This window comes from Triticum dicoccoides, chromosome 5B, assembly GCF_002162155.2.
Source record: "Triticum dicoccoides isolate Atlit2015 ecotype Zavitan chromosome 5B, WEW_v2.0, whole genome shotgun sequence".
NCBI lineage: Eukaryota > Viridiplantae > Streptophyta > Magnoliopsida > Poales > Poaceae > Triticum > Triticum dicoccoides.
This window is the reverse complement of record NC_041389.1, coordinates 115535262-115552484: the sequence shown is the minus strand read 5'-3', so window position 1 is coordinate 115552484 and position 17223 is coordinate 115535262. Positions and strand designations below refer to the sequence as shown.

The 17223-nt window shown below is 47.8% G+C and overlaps 3 protein-coding genes and 1 pseudogene across 3 annotated transcripts; 2 read left to right on the top strand and 2 right to left on the bottom strand.

The window, feature by feature from the left end:
• Positions 1–4496: 4496 nt before the first annotated feature.
• LOC119307702 lies at positions 4497–6576 on the bottom strand (annotated as a pseudogene).
• Positions 6577–6711: 135 nt separating this feature from the next.
• LOC119305262 lies at positions 6712–9933 on the top strand. The gene is made up of 5 exons (XM_037581833.1): positions 6712–8003; positions 8092–8657; positions 8729–8810; positions 8915–8985; positions 9071–9933. The coding sequence occupies exons 1-2, from the start codon at positions 6739–6741 to the stop codon at positions 8177–8179; spliced, it is 1353 nt and encodes a 450-aa protein (XP_037437730.1). The 5' UTR covers positions 6712–6738; the 3' UTR covers positions 8180–8657; positions 8729–8810; positions 8915–8985; positions 9071–9933.
• Positions 9934–11233: 1300 nt separating this feature from the next.
• Positions 11234–12281, top strand: LOC119309194. Its single transcript, XM_037585230.1, has 2 exons — positions 11234–11677; positions 11762–12281. Exons 1-2 carry the CDS (start codon positions 11340–11342, stop codon positions 12279–12281), a joined length of 858 nt encoding a protein of 285 aa, XP_037441127.1. The 5' UTR covers positions 11234–11339.
• A 3278-nt stretch (positions 12282–15559) lies between these two features.
• LOC119305261 lies at positions 15560–16606 on the bottom strand. The gene is made up of 2 exons (XM_037581832.1): positions 16054–16606; positions 15560–15943 (listed from the first exon to the last, which is right to left on the bottom strand). The coding sequence occupies exons 1-2, from the start codon at positions 16231–16233 to the stop codon at positions 15581–15583; spliced, it is 543 nt and encodes a 180-aa protein (XP_037437729.1). The 5' UTR covers positions 16234–16606; the 3' UTR covers positions 15560–15580.
• Between the last annotated feature and the right edge of the window lie 617 nt (positions 16607–17223).

Genomic DNA, 17223 nt, shown 5'->3' with positions numbered 1-17223 from the left:
ATAATGTTTCATTTATTACATAGTGTACTGATACTGCTCATAAGCCGAATAAAATGGGTTAACTGCTAGTGTTAGGTCATAAATAAACAGCATTGCCTTTTTGTATCAACTAAATTGTAAATCTAGCATGAAGTGAATTGGCTGGCTGTGATATTGAGTCATTATTTTCCTTGATGAAATTTATCACACCCTGGGCTGTGAGTATGACCAAGAAAAGGAAAAAAAGGTGAACCTGGCGTCCATTATGCTCCTGAGCTTTATGAGTTCCATTTAGTTTCCTGGTATTTTGCTGCAGAAGTTTTCTTTCTTCTTAAAAGGAAAATTAAAGACACACCCCTTTGGTTGAAACATTCAGCTATCTCTTGATGGTGTTTCGTCAGACCCTGTAATTCCATAAAACAATAATATCAAAACAAGTAAACCGGGCTGGCTAAGATTGTTGGTAGAGCTGGACCTTGCCTCTAGTGTGGAGCTTCTTATGTGAAGGTTGTAGCACTTTGCATAATAACACGAAGCAAGTTCTTTTTCACAATAATAATCTTAATCATGAGTCATCACTATGTAAAATCTCAGAGCTGGTAAAAGAATGAGGTTTGTAGTCTAGACATGTCAATGGTACATCAAGGAAACAGCTGTGACCATACTCCACTATGAGAAGGTCAAAAGCATGGGGAAAAGGAAAATAATGACTCAATATCACAGCCAGTAAATTCACTTCCCAGCCAGTCAATTCACAGCTTTGAGATATTGAGTAATTATTTGTTTTACTGGATTTGCTTCTTCACAGCACATGATATCTAATTACAGACCCGTTCAATGAAAAAATTTATCTAGTTAACTGGATTTGTTTCCTCCCAGCTCATGACATCTAATTACAGACCCGTTCAATGAGAAAAGATATCTAATTGCCTTTTCAATTTGTTTCCCGTGTCAATGCAACTGAATGTGATATCCACATACTGAGGTTTTCCTCGTAAAGAAACAAACGCAGTGAGTACACGCACAGCAGAAGACGAAGCAACAAATTAGCATCAGCAATCCTACAAACGAAAACAAAACAAGAAGAGGAAGAACACGAAATCGATCCAGTGGAAGAGCACGCAAATCCTTACCACACGCAGAAACCGATCTTGACAGGATGGATCACATTCCTCTGGTTCGATCCCCTGCAGCGCCATCGTTCTTGCGCCGCCAATCCTGGCAAGGTCACGAGGGCGTGAGGGGTGAGAAGGGCCTAGGGGATTAGATTGATGCGAGAGGAGGCGCATGAGCTAGATGGGATCTTGAGGTAGGAGGAGAAACACCAAGGGCTCCTTACCTTGACTTGGATGTCGAGATCGCCGAGGGCACGTCCTGGCCGCCGCCACTACCATACGCGCCATCGTCGCCGCCACTACCATAGGCACAGCGAGTAAACGCTCCTGCTCCAGGCTGCCACACACGCGCACACGACGACAAAGTTATACCACCAGCAAAAGCGCCAAATCGAAATGAAATTCAAAAACATCAAGACAAAATCAAATCTCAGAAGGGGTCACAAAGCTGAAGAAAAATAAAAAACCTGCCGTCATCCTCCAAACCATCAGCAGTCTCACCATAAATTGCAATATTTCTCCCCTATGTATTTAACAAGAGATTGATGTAGTCAGTCAGGTATTAGGTGTTGGTTGTCTAGACTGTCTGACAGAGTGAAATCCCAATATTTCTCTAGTGTTCGTTAGCGTCAGGTATGAGAAACAATTCAAGTCTCAGAGAAATGTATCAATCAGGGTGACAACAGTGCCACGGGTCAAGGTAGACTCAACAGCCATTGACGTTTGTTTCAACCTACACAACTAAAGATAGCATCGATCAACAGAAGGAATTTTAATTGCCCATCTACAGATATTACAACGACTCACATAACTGCAAAGCCCAGCGAGTAAACGAAGCACAAACAGAGGATGGGTCCTAAATTGTTGCCTTCAAAGCGAAAGTGGAAAAACAAATGCTTGCAGAAGGCAACACAGCAAGCACCCATGGCCGGCCAAGTATATGTGTACGTACGTAACCAAACCATGAGGTGAGTGGCATGGTCGTCAAGTTCCAATCTTGAAGAATATATGACAACAAAGGGGAGGATGGAGAGGAGGGCATACCTCGGTGGCCATCCTCTGCTGCGGCTGCTGCTGCGTCTGTGGGAGTCCGAGGCAACGCGTCGACGACCGGCAGTCCACCGGTAAGATCTACGTCGCCGGCTCGGGCTCGCCGCCGTCAATGGACACTTGAACAGCCAGCTCCTACCTGTGCCGCGTCGAGAGACGGGGATGGGTCGGGAAGCGGGAGGTGGGTGGTAAGAGGACGGTGGCCGACATGGAACGGGGACACCGGATCCGGCACGCCGTTCCCTCGATGAAGCGACGGCCACGGCTTCTCGGGCGCGAAGGATGGGGGCAGGAGGTGGATATTGTGGGGGAAAGGAGAGGAGGGGAGGGGTGAAGCTCGCCGGCCAGTGGAGAGCGGCGGCGGCGGAGGAGGAGGAACCGGGGGACGGGAAGGGAAGAGGAGGCAGCCGCTCCCGGCGGCAACTGCAATGGCCCATCGGCTCACGCGGCCTTGCCCGCTCATCGCCGTGAGTGGCGGCGACCGCACGCGGGGCGAGCGAGCAGGGGAGGAGGAGGCGGACGGGGAATTGGTGGATAGGGTTGGCCAATCCCGCCACGAGCGATTGGCCAGAGCCCACGACCGACCCGCCCTGGCTCTCCATCGACAGAATCGCGAACCGACCGCGTCGCTGCGAGCCTGTCCCACGTATAAGAGTGGCCCACTCGTCAGCTGCTCCTGAGCCGAACCTGTGGCGTACAAATGAACGAGAGGTCGGATGTTTACCAGGTCGATGAAATTGCTATTACCGCTGCCAGCGAGGACCATTGTGCGCACAGGATGATTTTCGAACCGCGATGGCGCTGAAATGGCGGGTAGTGTAGGAGGCTTTATATGTTAGATATGGTAATCACATGCACACCTCATGACCTGTTAGATATGTACTTTGCCAAGCTCCTGTTGATTCTGAAGGTTGCTTGTGAAATGCTCACTCAGGAAGGAATGAGAACTTAGAATCCAAAAGAAATACCACCTCATGACCTGAAATATGACTCTGTAAACGAAGGGCACTAGCCTCCGTGCTACCTGACCGAGTCTCCTCAGATAACACCATCAGGTCCATACCACTGTCATTGGAATCTAAATAATCAGCAGCACAAAACTCCATCAGCTCCTGAACCACATGTAATTACAAAGTGGTGTTGCACTTGTGCTCTTTACCCCAGCGCTCACCGCAAATGAAACACAGACCCTTGGGACAGCGATAGGCTTTTAGTGCTGCTAGCTTATCCTCAGACCCTGCTGCTTGCTTGCCTGGGTCATGGGTTTTAACTTCTTCAGTACCCTTGGAACTGGCTGGCTTGTACTGTCAAGAATAAAGATCTAGAGCTGTCTCTTTGACTGAATGATGGCGAAGAATAATCAGGTTCCCTGTAGCCCACCTCTTCCTGCACAGAAGCAACAGAATAAGCAGTATCCAAATTGACAGGTCTCTGAACAGCAACAATTAAAGGCACCTCATGCTTAACCCATCTACAAGTCTAATTGTGTAAGGTAGCATATCAGGTTGAGGTTCATATGCTGTGAGCTGATCCATCAGTTCAGAAAATTGACTGATGTAATCCTCCACAGTGCCTATTTGATGCAAACGATACAATTGAGGAACAAGTTTTCGATGTTAATTTCTAACAAAGTGGTGCATTACTGCTTCACAGAACTCAGTCCAGGAAGCACGCACAAATTTGTGCTGAACTGAAGAAGCCAGCGTGTGCCAGCACCCTCAAACTGCATTGCTGCTACTGCTATCCAGAGGTCAGGATCAGTATCGAACATGGTAAAGTAATCGACACAGCATGCTCGGCAGAGTTTAGGATTTTTGCCGTCAAATTTTGGAAACTCCATGGAAGGTAGTTTTCCATGGTTTGAGTTGGATCCTCTCCTCTCCCTATTCAACAGACTAGCAAAGGAAGAATTCGAGTTCTGATTCTCATGGATACCTCGTGTCGGAGGAGGGATGTAAGGCAGAGAGAGGTGCCCTAGATCCCGCCCCCCGTGTGATCGTAGTCGTACGGTGCCCATCTGGGCCGGTTTCCGCGGCTCCCCTCGGTGTCCTGATGAGCGGATCAGAGTCGCCGCAATGGGAGGCGAGACCCTTCGCCGCTCAAAGCTCCTCGATCTGCTTGAGCAATTCCGCTTCGGCGCCGTCGGTGTAGGCCTGCATGTCGTTGATGATGGTGCCGACCGCCTTGTCCACCACCCGCTGACGGAGCGCGACACCGCCGCATCGACCGCACGGCCGACTGCTGCAATGATGAGCTCATCGAGCTCCTTCTGGTGTCGGACGTGTGCCGCCTCGTTCGCCTGGTTGATGGTCTCATAGACCGCCTTCCCCTCAGGGGTGAGGTGCTCCATAAGCTCCTGCCGCCGGCGCGCAGCCGCTGCCGCTAGGCGCGTATCGTGAGGGTGATCCCGCTTTAAGGTGGGGCGAAATTTTCTGGCTTGGAGTACCAGTTGTTAGGAGCACAGCAAGATCTGGAGATGGCTATGGTGGAATTCTGTCGCTTACAGAGGAAAGCTTACAGGTAAAGCAGCAATCTATACAGCTGTCAGCCGTGTATCTATTCGCCGCAATACAAACCATTCCCCTATATGCTACTTATACCAGGTCACTTGACCATTGATCAGACGCATATCTCTGTGAGGGCCCGGGTACACGCTTCTTCGGCTGGGCCTTCTCCTAGGCTGCATCCTAGGCACTGGTGGTGTCGACTTCGTCAGAGCATGGCTTCATAGCAGTAACACGATGTCTATTCCGATGACGATAAAAAGACTCACATTAACCACCAGGAATGGTTAAACCCTGCAACTTTCAGCATAGATCTGTGGTCTTTTCCGATGGACCTACCGTGTGAGATGCATTCTCCACTTCCAACTGTATCACCGAATGCACAGGCCAGGAATCTACTTGGTCCAAGCTAGCACTAGCACATGGCTGGAGTATGTGCTTTGCTCCAGATTGCAACTTAACAGGTCTTGTACCCACACTGTTAACAGAATCTGCCAATGCGAACTGTACTTGCATCACTGCCTACAGCTTGAAGTTTTATTTTAGGTTTGTTGAGACGAACAGGCAAATATCTCAGGGTTGTCCATCTGGTCTGGATCCACAGACTTCTTCCAGGAGTGGCGACAGATTGATTTATGTCCTTCCCTGCTACACAAGGTTTCTTTGGTAATGACAATAACACATCATCCTTTTTTGCTGGTCTTTTGAAACTTTTGCTGATTTGCTTCAAAATCTCAGTATTTGATCTTGATGCTATGGGAGCCTTTTTCATGCTACCCTTGTCTATAAAGATCACATCCCCAGGAGCATTACATTTGCCTGGTTCGCAAGGCAGGGGAACTAGTGGACGGAATGTAGTATATCCATGAGGCCGTGCAGCTTCACTACTATAAACATGAGAAGAGACCACCGAAGGGGGCAATGGACGGAGTGAGGTAAACTTTGTTTGAGTTGTTGATGCAGCAGTGCTCTGAATAGAGTAACCAGACATACAGTGTGATATTGGGGTCATTTGTGTCATGCTGCTGCTGATTTCAGAGGAAAAGCTGAACTGAGATGGCCCTGGTCTTGTTTCAACAAATAATTTGAACTTGTTCCATGGATCGTAAGATGGCCTTGGTGCAACACTAGGCATGCATCTGCCCTGAGCAGGACCTAGTTGTCGTTGATTAGCAGTACTCTGAACTTGATTTGCCACAGCTGGTCGCTGATGCCCTACCTGGCCTCATTGTACCTGCTCACCGGTTGCATAAACACCTTGTTTGGCACAGTTAGTTGAGATTGATGACCCTGATTTGCTTTTGCTGAAATCGGACCCTTCCTCAGCTGCTGGAACAGAAGAAAAACGTGATACATACATACTCAGATGGTGATCTCCCTTGCTAGTTCCTGCATGAATAGATGTTGCCGGGAATTGCATAGTTACGAACTTCCACTCTTTCAGAGCTCGGACACTGTCTGGAACCCGTACTAAATGCAGTATCATCTGACAATTTTCTTCAGCTTGCGCCCGTGCAAACTGAAGTCCGCGCCAGCAAAATTTTGACCAAGCCGCAGGGCAGCTGAGCTCAACATCTGGGGCAATCAACGTGATTACCTGGCAAAATGACAAAGCTCGGAGTGAATTTCAGAACAGTTGATTTGTAAACTTCGATCAGAGGCAACCCTAGAAATCCATATAGGTCAATAAATAAACTAACCTAATAGAGACTAACCTATTAAAATTTCAGGCCCGAGGCAGAGGCCGGAAGTTGAATTCGATCCGAGATTCGGCCACCGCCACGGATTCCGCCTTCTTCTTCTTAGATCTGAGATTGGGGAACTCGGAAGTCATTTCCCCCCTTCCATATCGGCCGATGCGTGAACGCACCGGACCCAAAACCAATCAGAGTCTGACAGGCGGGGGCCATCCAATTCCTCACGGCGGATTAACCCACATAGACACGCTTTCCTTGTAGAGGGCCAGAGGCCACACGGCTCAATTTTCGAAACATTAGCCCCCACCCAAGCGAGCCCCCCGCCCCCCTCATCCCACCACATTTCACACTACCGCCCAAAAGAGAAGAGAAGAGAGAGAGAGAGAGGCTCCCATGGCGGGTCTCGGATCTCCACCTGCCAGCGATAGCCCGGGTGGTTGGGGCGAGTTACCCGTCGACATCCTCATCGTTCTGCTGTTCGACTACCTGGACTGCTTCAAGGACCGCCTCGCCGTCGCCGGAGTCTGCAAGGCGTGGCGCCGCGTCGTCTCCGACCTGCGCGCGCCGCCGATCCCCTGGCTTCTCCTCCCACACCGCGGCGCCCTCCCTCCCTCCTTCGTCTGCCTGCTCGGCAACGGAGGTAACCCCCACGACCACCCCGTCCCCGCAATCCTGCACCACATGCCGCGGCATATCAGCTCGGCGAGGCAGGGGGGCTGGATTTTGGTGGGAACAAAGGATCGCAACTATGAGCTGGTGAATTTCAACTCGGGCGCGCGGCTAAGCCTCCCACACTGTATGCGGGACATCCGCGACCGCATCAGCGATCAAAGGTTCGTCCGCATCAGCGCCGCCGCCATATCGCCGCCGCCTCCCGGACTCGGGTATGTCGACCCAACGGCCCTCTCCGACTCCACCTCCGCGGCCCTCCATGTCTCCCCACTCTACGAGACCGAGTACACCATTCCAGTTCCAGGCTTCACCATCGCCGCCATCATGGTGGGGAATACCCAGCTCGCCTTCTGGCCACTTGCTAATAGGACGATCTGGACACCTGCGCCAAGGAACGCGGGGGGTTTGGCGGGGGGGCCTGGAGGACGTCATCTTCTACAACGAGTCATTCTGTGTCCTGACTCGCAACGAGAACATTCTCAAGTACCACATGCCACAGGCACAGAACAGAGCATGCACAGTATGCGCTCGGGGAGGTGCATCTTCTATCCAAGGCCACCCGGAGTCGCGCCTGAGCCGGTCGTTGCCCGCTTCCTAGTGGAGAGCCGCGGGAGGCTTCTCATGGTGATCCAGATCGCGCCTCTCGCAGACGTGCTTGGTGAGCCTCGCCTCACCACAGGCTTCAGAGTCTTCTCCATGAAAAGCCCTACCGGCGAGCTTGGTCTGCACCGTTGGGTCGAGGAAGATCTTGGCAACCGCCTGATCTTTGTTGGGCGAGGCTGCTCACGCTCCTTCAATACATCGGACCTGCACCTGCGCTCTGGCATTTATTTCCTCGACACGAGTACCTTTGATGTGGTCAGGCCCAAGGTGTACCCTAACAATGACATGGGCGTGTGGCTGCCCCACGGCTTGGTCGACCGACCATTTCCAGATCAGGAGGTCTCCTCATCGGTAGCGCCAGCAGTCTGGGCGCTGCCCTTCAGGTTATGATTTTCTTCATCTGTTCATACCCTTGTGTACTGCTTGCTGCTAGTATATTCAGGTTTTGATTGTTCTTGATTGATGGTTTAGGATTCAAGGAGGTGATAGCACTGAAGAAACTGCCGAGGAGGAGCTGCTTGAAACGCATGTACAAGAAGATGATGTTCATGGAAGATGATGTGGTTGCTAGCTTGATCTGGTTACCTTTACTGTTCTGGAGTTAGCTTTTTGATTTTGCTCTTCACTGAAGATGGTGCTTGAGATGCGGGTCGCTGAAGAAGATGATCTCCATTGAAGATGGTGCTGGAGATGGGTGAATAGCTCCCATGCGACGTCGTTGGTGTGAACTGTCTCTCATGCGACGTCGTTGGCTGTAATAGCTTGCATGCGACATCTTCGTTGGAAAAAATAGCTCCCATGCGACACACCATTTACGCGGCTAGTTGGCTGTCCGTTAGGCTGAGATTTGGTTAGGACACTGGGGGTTATGTGCTCTGACTGGTGGGGTCCACCTATGGCCACGTAGTCAAGAGTCAACCGTCCACGACTCGACCGGCGACTGGGCGAGCGGCGCCGCCGTAAGCATCTTCTCCGGCAGTGGTTTCTTCTCCGCGGTGGTGGAGTGCATTTCTCGGCAGCGGCAGAGCTATTGCGAGGTGAGCCCGAAACCCTAGTCCCACTCCCCGATCTGTGGCCTCATGCTGCCCTCTGTTTCTTGGCGATTTAGAATCGGGCTCCATTGGATCCGGGGGTTGTTTCTTCTCCGCGGCCCGGTGGTGGAGCGCCTATCCCTGCAGCGGCTATTGCGAGTGAGTATTTTCCAAACACTACTCCCATTCCACTGAATTTTGAATAAATCTGGGGTACCCATAAATCTGTGGCCTCATGCTGCCCCTGTTGCTTGATTGGATAGGAGATGGAGCGAGGGCTAGATGAGATGGAGCGAGGAGACGGGCTGCCCCGAGGAGACAGTGCTTCAAATCGGTAATGGCACCCTCTTTTCTTGGCGATTTAGAATCGAACTCGATTTGGTAGTGACTGCCGCCGCTGCCTGCCATTGACAAAACAGGGGAGGTTCAGGTTCTGCCACCACATTCGCAATTAGAGTGGAATTTTTTTCCTGTAAAGCCAAGCTCAGTGATGGCAGTGTCCAAGACATTGATAGAGATACCACCGTGAGGTTGGATGTCGATTTTGCAGATGTTGATCCCCAGGAATTGGAGATCATGAAGGAGAAGGCCGTGGGCAATTTGGTGGAGAGAATTGGGGAGAGTATTGTTTGGGGTCCAGAACAAGAGGTATCTCTGCAACGTTTCGATAACTATAATGGTGAATATGTGAGAATTGAAGATGGAGAATCCATGGTTGCTGAAATTGATCAGCAAGGAGGATGGGCAAGCAAACAAGTAACATTTTATGCAGAGCTAATTGATCTGCAAACTCATTCCAGAGTTGGTTATGTGCCATCAAAGATGGCTGCACAGATGGAAGATGATGAGTGGGTTTCACAAAAGAAGATGTTGGCATTGTTGACTGAACCGACTATAGTAGCTGAAGATACTGGGATTGATGCAGATGGAGAGGAGGGAACCCATGGTGCTAGGAAGATTGTTGTTGACTGGAATGTAGTAGAGTTGAATGAAAAAATAGATTTGGTCATTACACCAATATCTGACATTGATATGGCCGAAATGTTTGGCATTCAAGTTGATGACAAAGATAAGGAGAAGGATGACAGTTCTTTGCCAGCTGAAGGTAACACAGGCCCTAGAAATGCAAATGAGGATGAAGAACACCTGATGAGAGAGGCTGCAGATGATGTGGATGATGCAGATGATAATGAGCTGGTTTGTTTGTATGACAAAGAGAACCCAGTTATTGAGGTGGGAAAGTTGTGGCCAAGCATGAAGGAGTTTAGGATGTCTTTCAGGACCTATGCAGTGAAAAAAGAGTTTGATACCAAGACTATGTGGACTGATCGAAAGAAATTTTATGCTCGGTGCAAAGGTTATGATGGTGGTGGCAATCCTTGCAAATGGTACTTGTCTGCCAGACTACAACCTGATGGAAGTACAGTAAGGGTAAATCAAATACCACACCAGCATACATGTATGACCACTTCACAGAGAGTTTCAAAGATGACATCACAGCTTTGGGTTACAGAGAAGATTACTCCTATTTTAGCCAAGACTCCAAACACTACTGCAAAGAGGCTTAAAGTTGACTTGGAGAAGTTGTACCCCATCCAGCTGCAATATACCACAGTGTGGAAAGCAAAACAAAGGGCCATGAAATCATTGTATGGTGACTGGGCAAATACATTTAGGATGTTGTATAGTTTTAAAGCAGAGGTGGAGAAGAGGTCACCTGGGAGTGTAGTGGAGATAGATACAGAGGTAACAGAGGATGGCAAGGTTTTATTCAGCAAGTTTTTTATGTGTTTGAAGCCTTGCATAGATGGATTCAAAGCAGGTTGTCGTCCATATTTGAGCATAGACTCATCTTTTTTGACTGGAAAGTGGAATGGTCAGTTGGCTGCATGCAATGCTCTAGATGGACACAACTGAATGTTCCCAATTGCAATAGGAATGTTTCAATCAGAGACAGAGGCATCATGGATATGGTTCATGATGCAACTGAAAAGATGCATAGGGCCAGTTTCTCCTTTGGCCATCCACACAGATGCATGTAAAGGGTTGGAAAATGCAGTAAAAAGTGTTTTCCCCCATGCTGAGCAGAGGGAGTGCTTTGGACATATGTGGATGAATCTGATAAAAAAATTCAGAGGAGATGAATTTGGGCGCATGTGGCCAGCAGCAAGATCCTACACCAGACAGACACATTCCTATCACCTTGGTAAGATATTGGCATCATGTAGTGATAATGAATTTGCTTCATGGTTGAACACCCACCATTCTCTGTTGTGGTATAGATCAGGTTTTAATACTGCCATAAAATGTGATCATATCAATAACAACTTGGCAGAAAGTTTTAACAACAAAGTGAAGCATTTGAAAGACTTGCCTGTGCATGACATGGTGGACCAAATAAGAATCATGATCATGCGTTTGTGGGAGTTGAGAGGAAAAATTGCTAATATTTTGGAAGGGGACAAGCTTCCAGCAGTGGTACAACAGGTGGTCAACAGGAGTAGAAATCTTTCACATCTATCTGTTGAGAAATCTTCCTTGTGGGGTGCTGAAGTTAGAGATACAAAGAGTGGCAAGAGGCATGTGGTAAATACTGAGTTGCATGAGTGCACTTGCCAAGAGTGGCAACACACTGGAAAACCATGTGAGCATTCCATACTTTTTTTGGCATCTAAACCCAGGTTAAATATGCACCCATATTTGCATGAGTATTATTCAGTACAAAAATTCAAAGCTGGATATGCAAGTCCAATTCCTGCACTGACTGACCAATCTCAGTGGCCTGAGGTGGAAATAGAATTTACCTTGTGTCCCCCTGTCACTAGAAGAAAGGCTGGGAGGCCTAAACAGAGCAGATTCAAAGCTTGGTTTGAGAAAGGTGGTTGTAGTAAGAAGGGGGAAAAGGAAAAGGAAAAGAATGATAAGCCCAAAAGGGCTCAAAAAGGTAACAATAGGTGCAAGTTGTGTGAGGTACTTGGGCACAGAATTGGTTCATCCAAGTGCATCTACACTCCTCAGAGGCCAAAGTATGTTTATGTTACTGTTTTTGCAAGTTTTTGATTTTGCTACTTGTTCTAGTATCTAACCAAGTCAAATGCTTTATTTTTTAGGAGGAAGCGTGCAGAAAAAGCCCCACCGCTTGTTGTTGAACAATGCTGGCCAGTGAAAAAAGCAAGACTCAGTGGCTATAGAAGGAAGAGCACTAAGCAGATAATGTTTGGTGACAAAGATATGGAGCTAACTGAAACTGTTACTGCTGAACATGAGCTAAGTGTTTGTGTTTTGGACGATGTGATGCATACTGAATCTGTTTTGCAGACGCTAGGGCAATCTGAAACTGTTGCAGATGAAGCAACTGTTGTGCTGCCATTCGAATCTGCTTTGACAACTGTGTTGTCATGTTTGGAGGTTGTGCTGCCAAGTGTTGAGTTGCAAACTGAAGTAGTTGAACAATGTGTGCCATCTACTCAATCTGCAGAAGTGCAAACTGAAGAAGTGAGACATGGTCAGGTGCAAAAGTTGAGGGGGCCAAAAAGCAAGAGCATCAGCATCAACAAACTATGCGCCGTGGAACCAAACGGTGGAAAAAAGCAGAAGAAATCGAGTGGTAGAAAGAAGCAGAGGAAATAGAGTCGAAAACATTCAAATTTGATGTGAAAACTTAAGTTTGTTGTCATTTGATGTGAAAACTTATGTTCTTTCATGTCATAACTTATGTGCTATGATGTTGATTTGACTTGAAATAAAATTCAAATTTGAACCGATATTCAAATTTGAACCTATCTTCAATATTTTTTGAGTTCATTTGTTTGTTCTGTGATGTTGCATCGTTTTATATACTACTATGCACTTTAGTTCATAAATCCAACCCTTTTTGTGAATTCCAACTCATAGTCACGGACAATGTTGACCAAACAGGCTCCAAAGTAAGGGAAAACGGCCCCATTTCTAAGCAAGTTTTTTTCGACCTTCTCAAAATCACCCAAAAAAGATTTTCTTAGCTTATATTATACCTATATAGGATCAATACGAAGTCTCACCTTTTTTTGAATAAGTATTCATATTATTTAATTTATTTTTGAAAAAACACCCTTTAATACAAAGTTAGCAATAAAACAAGTTTAAAATTTTTAAATGCAAAAATAACTTCAGATCCTCCTTAGTCACTCTAAAATGAAGCTAAGGTGATGTTTTTGATTTTTTTGCATTTTCAAAACCTCAAACCCTCTTCTCACTCCTGTGAACTCCATGCAACCTCAGTCGAGATAGTCCAATTTGTGAAGGTTTTTTCAAGCAAAGATCATTAGATCAAGTTTATCATTTTATATCATAACTATGTAACATAAAAAGGCTATATGCGCAGGTTTTTCATTTTTTAGATTTTTTTGAATTAGTTATACACATTTGAATGTTCGGTCAAACCTTTCAAAACCCCATTGACTGCCTCCAAACCCCATGTAACCCTAGCGCCAAACGTCCACCGTCGATCTAACCCTAACGCCAAACTGCGGCCATCGGGTAGGCCTTCTAGAAGGATTCCGTGGGGGCGATCCGTGGGCTCCAATCTGATTGGCCACCGTTTTTTCTCTCTGACGAACAGATAACGTTGAGCGGGGGATCATCTAACTGACCGTTGGGCCGAGCGGATCGGGCCCGGCAGAGCCTGGCGTGCGTGCGCACGGCCGTCGAGAGGGGGATGGGCTGCATGCGAGAGGGTCAATGACATGTGGGCCATCCCTGTCCCATGCATGCCATGCAACGTCGCAGCCTAGCTATTCTTTGCTCGTGAACACCTAGCCCGCCATTGCATGCACGCATCGACGCAGTAAAGCACGGCAGGGGCGCAGCGTATAGGTACGTCGATCTAAGCTATTTTAACAAATGCATGTTTGAACGAGACGGACGCGTCGGTGGTGCAGCTCCTTTTTCAGTGTCACGCGCGGATGAACGAGCCTGTTTCCCACGCGGCGTCACCGCCGATGCAAGTGCACGAAACGATGCAACTCGCCTGTGCTGCCCGTGCCTCTTTGGATGCTCTGGCCGCCGTTTTTTGAATTAATGCCCGCAATTACTTATGCCAGTGCGAACGGAGAAGAGAAAACGATCCAGAAGGCACCGTGTACACATTGACCACAGCTGCAACGCGGCTATAAAAGGGCACCATTTCCTCATCCTCTCACACTCATCTCTCAAGCCTCCTCCCCTTCTTCTTTTCGAGCCAAATCCCACTCGAGCCACCATGCAGTTCAACGGCCCTACCTACCGTCGCCCTCCCACCGTGCCGGAGAGGCAGTACCCGGCCGGAGTCGTCGTCGAGAATAGCCTGAGGGTGTGGGCCATCTCTAGGTGGAGGGGCCCTAGAGAGTTCGCTCGCTTCTTCCTCCAAGCCGGCTACCGCCACCTCCCTCCGGGCATTCCGCCCATGTTCCACCTCCACGAGCAGTACGATGGCAACGCCAACGGCCTCGTCATCGGCCTCCACGTCACCTTCACCAACCCCTACGACGCTCACCACCTCCTCGGCCAGGTGTTCTGGTGTGGATGCGAGTTTATCGCGTTCACGACCTACAACATCTTCACCAACTTCCACCACATCTTCCCTCACCCCAATGGCATGCACACCCTCCCCTACCAGATGCCGGAGGATGACGAGTGAGGGGCCCAAGGAGGAGGGGCCAAGGAGTGGCAAGGAGGAGGGGCCAAGGAGTTGTTCAAGGGGCGAGTCTTCTATCTATCTAGTTTGGGGCTCTAGTTTGTGTTTGTGTTGGTTCGGGCGTGTGTGCCCGTGTCTTTTATATATCTAGTTTTAATTATTTTACTTTCATGTTTTATGAACTATATGTAGTGGGGGGATGCCCCTCTATATGTTTTATCTATCTATGCTACTAGGGTACCCGATGCCCCACTATCTATCTATATGTTTTTTCGGTCCTAAAGTTTCTCCATTGCATTTTATTTATGTGGCCATGTGTACTAAAAAACAATTGATCTGGTATCTAAAATGTACGTTACCAAGAAATTGACAATAAAGATTATGTACTGTACTACATAATCATACAATTGGTATACAATGCATTTGAAGACAATGGGCAAGAAAAATGCTAATTATCTGGTGCTGATGACATGCGCAAGTGTTGTTTGATGTTTAAATCATGCTTGCTATGTCATTTTTTGCTGCCAAACATGGCATTAGCGAGAAAGGTCATTTGGGCACTGAATGTATTAAAGTATACACCATATATAAAAATGTCTAGCCAAAAGATTTGGGTGTACACCCATGACCAAGTATGGATCCGCCCCTGGTTGTAAGGGGATGCCCCTCTATGTTGTAAGGAGATGCTACTAGGGGCACACTAGATGTCTTCTTTTTTGGGCACAACCTTTTTCGGTTGAAACACACGAGTAAAAACTTTGAAAACACCATAGCACAAGTAAAAAAATATATTAAGAAATGGTGCTTGGTTGAAATAAACTAGAACCAAACAATTGCAACTTTTTTGGTTCACAAAGACTGCTCAAATAATTATCTCAAATAGCTTATGCATAAAAATATCTCAAATAATTATCAGATGAGTTATCTCAAAAAAGGTGACTGCAGGAAACTTAAAATTTGTGAAATGATCTAAAGCCGAAAAGATATATCGATGTCAATGACCGTGTGCACTTTTTTTGCACTCCTTTTATCAATGGGCCTGGATATGTTCTATTCGGCCCTGCCTAACTTCTATATGGGCCTGGCCTTTTCGGGTAACTGTGGACGAACCTTTTTTTCCTTTTCTCCCTCTACCACTGAAACTGAAACTGATGACGAACTGAAGAAATAAAAAACGGGGCCGAAACAGAGTGGAGAGGACATGCTGAATTCATACAGCGCAACACTTTTATTCAAATGTACATATCATCCCGATTACAAATGATGCCCAATCTATTCACTTACGACTAATTATCATCACATAAACAAATGCGAGACCAATTACACAAACATAAAAAAGTGCGGCCATGAGCCCCATCAAATTGCCCTGCTTCTGCAATTTGATGAGTTTCTTCATCTGCTTGTTCAGCTTCTTCAGCTCTGCCGTCACTCCTGCATCCCCCACAGTAGCACCAATGGAAGGGCGGGCGCCCCCGATGGAATTGCCAGATCCAGGGGCCCCGGATCCAGATGCGCCCGATCCAAACTTGCCCAACTTCTCCGCCTCCAACAGTAAATCGAGCTCCCCTGATGCACCCTCCAGTTGAATCCGCTCTATGTACTCATCTAGCCACTCAAAATGGGTGCATTGCTTCAATTTCTGAAATCGGAAAGATGAACCCTAAATCCCAAATCCGATGGGGAAAAATGGGCAAATATGAAATTGAGAGACAAAAACCAAAATTGGCATATTGAGAAGTAAAATCTCACCTTTCCCTGCTCTGGTTTGCTCTCGCATTTCACGAATTCCCGCCCAAGGTTGCCATTCTTGTCGGTCGTTGTGACTAGCCGCTTCAGGGGTGCGATACGTGGGCATGCAGGGCATCTTGTCATGGGCACTGCGCCATAGCGCGGCCATGAGCGGCGGGAGGCTGAAGCGGAGCTCGACATTGCTAGGTCGCGGCCCGGAACGGCGTTGCTGCGCGTCGTCGCCGGAGAAAAAGAACAACAACGGTCGGGGAGGGGGAGGGGGGAGGATGGGCTCGGGTGCTGCACGGCTCGGGGCACGGCTCGGTGTCCTCTTGTACCAATGCTGACCTGGATAAGTTAGTGGGTCCCACGCTGTGGGTCCCGCTCACCTGACCAATGCTGAGTTGGATAAGTTAGTGGGTCCCATGCTGTGGGTCCCGCTCACCTGATTCGAGTTTTAAACATGTGTCTTTGGATTAGGCAGCAGTGTCGCATGGGAGCTATTTTTTCCAACGAAGATGTCGCATGAGAGCGATTACAACCAACTACGTCGCATGAGAGACAATTCACACCAACTACGTCGCATGGGAGCTATTCACCCGCTGGAGATGCTGGGGATGCTGGTTGCTGGCTTCATCTTGTTACTTTTACTGTTCTGGAGTTAGTTTTCTGATTTTGCTGTTAATCAAAGCGATTGATGCTAGTTGAGGCACTTCAATAGTGGTGCTGATCACGAGGTTCAAATTACTTGCTGATAGTATTCAGAGGTTCTACTTGTTTGTTGCTATTGTTTGTGAGCTTCTAGTTGCTTGCTGCGTGTTCAGCAGCTTGCAATTGTTGCTACAGTTCAGGTTCTCTATAGGCTGAATGTTCAGCAGCTTGCAATTGTTGCTACAAGTTCTTCGAGGCTTCTTTACTGTGGTTCGTTTGGTTCGAGGATAAACCTGTTGAATTTAGTTGATGTTTGTTAGGTCGGATCTGCTGTAGCTGTTGGGAATTCATCTTATCCCGTTTCTGGTGTTCTTTTTGAGATTTTTGATCGAAATGAAGCTGTGTTTTTTCGCGAAATTGCCTTCAGAGTCAGATGTTTACCCAAAATAGCACCTCAACAATCTTGTCTCACTTGTCACAATAAATGCCTCCACTAGATATGGGTTTCTTATTCATCATCGTCTAAATCCATATGAGTTG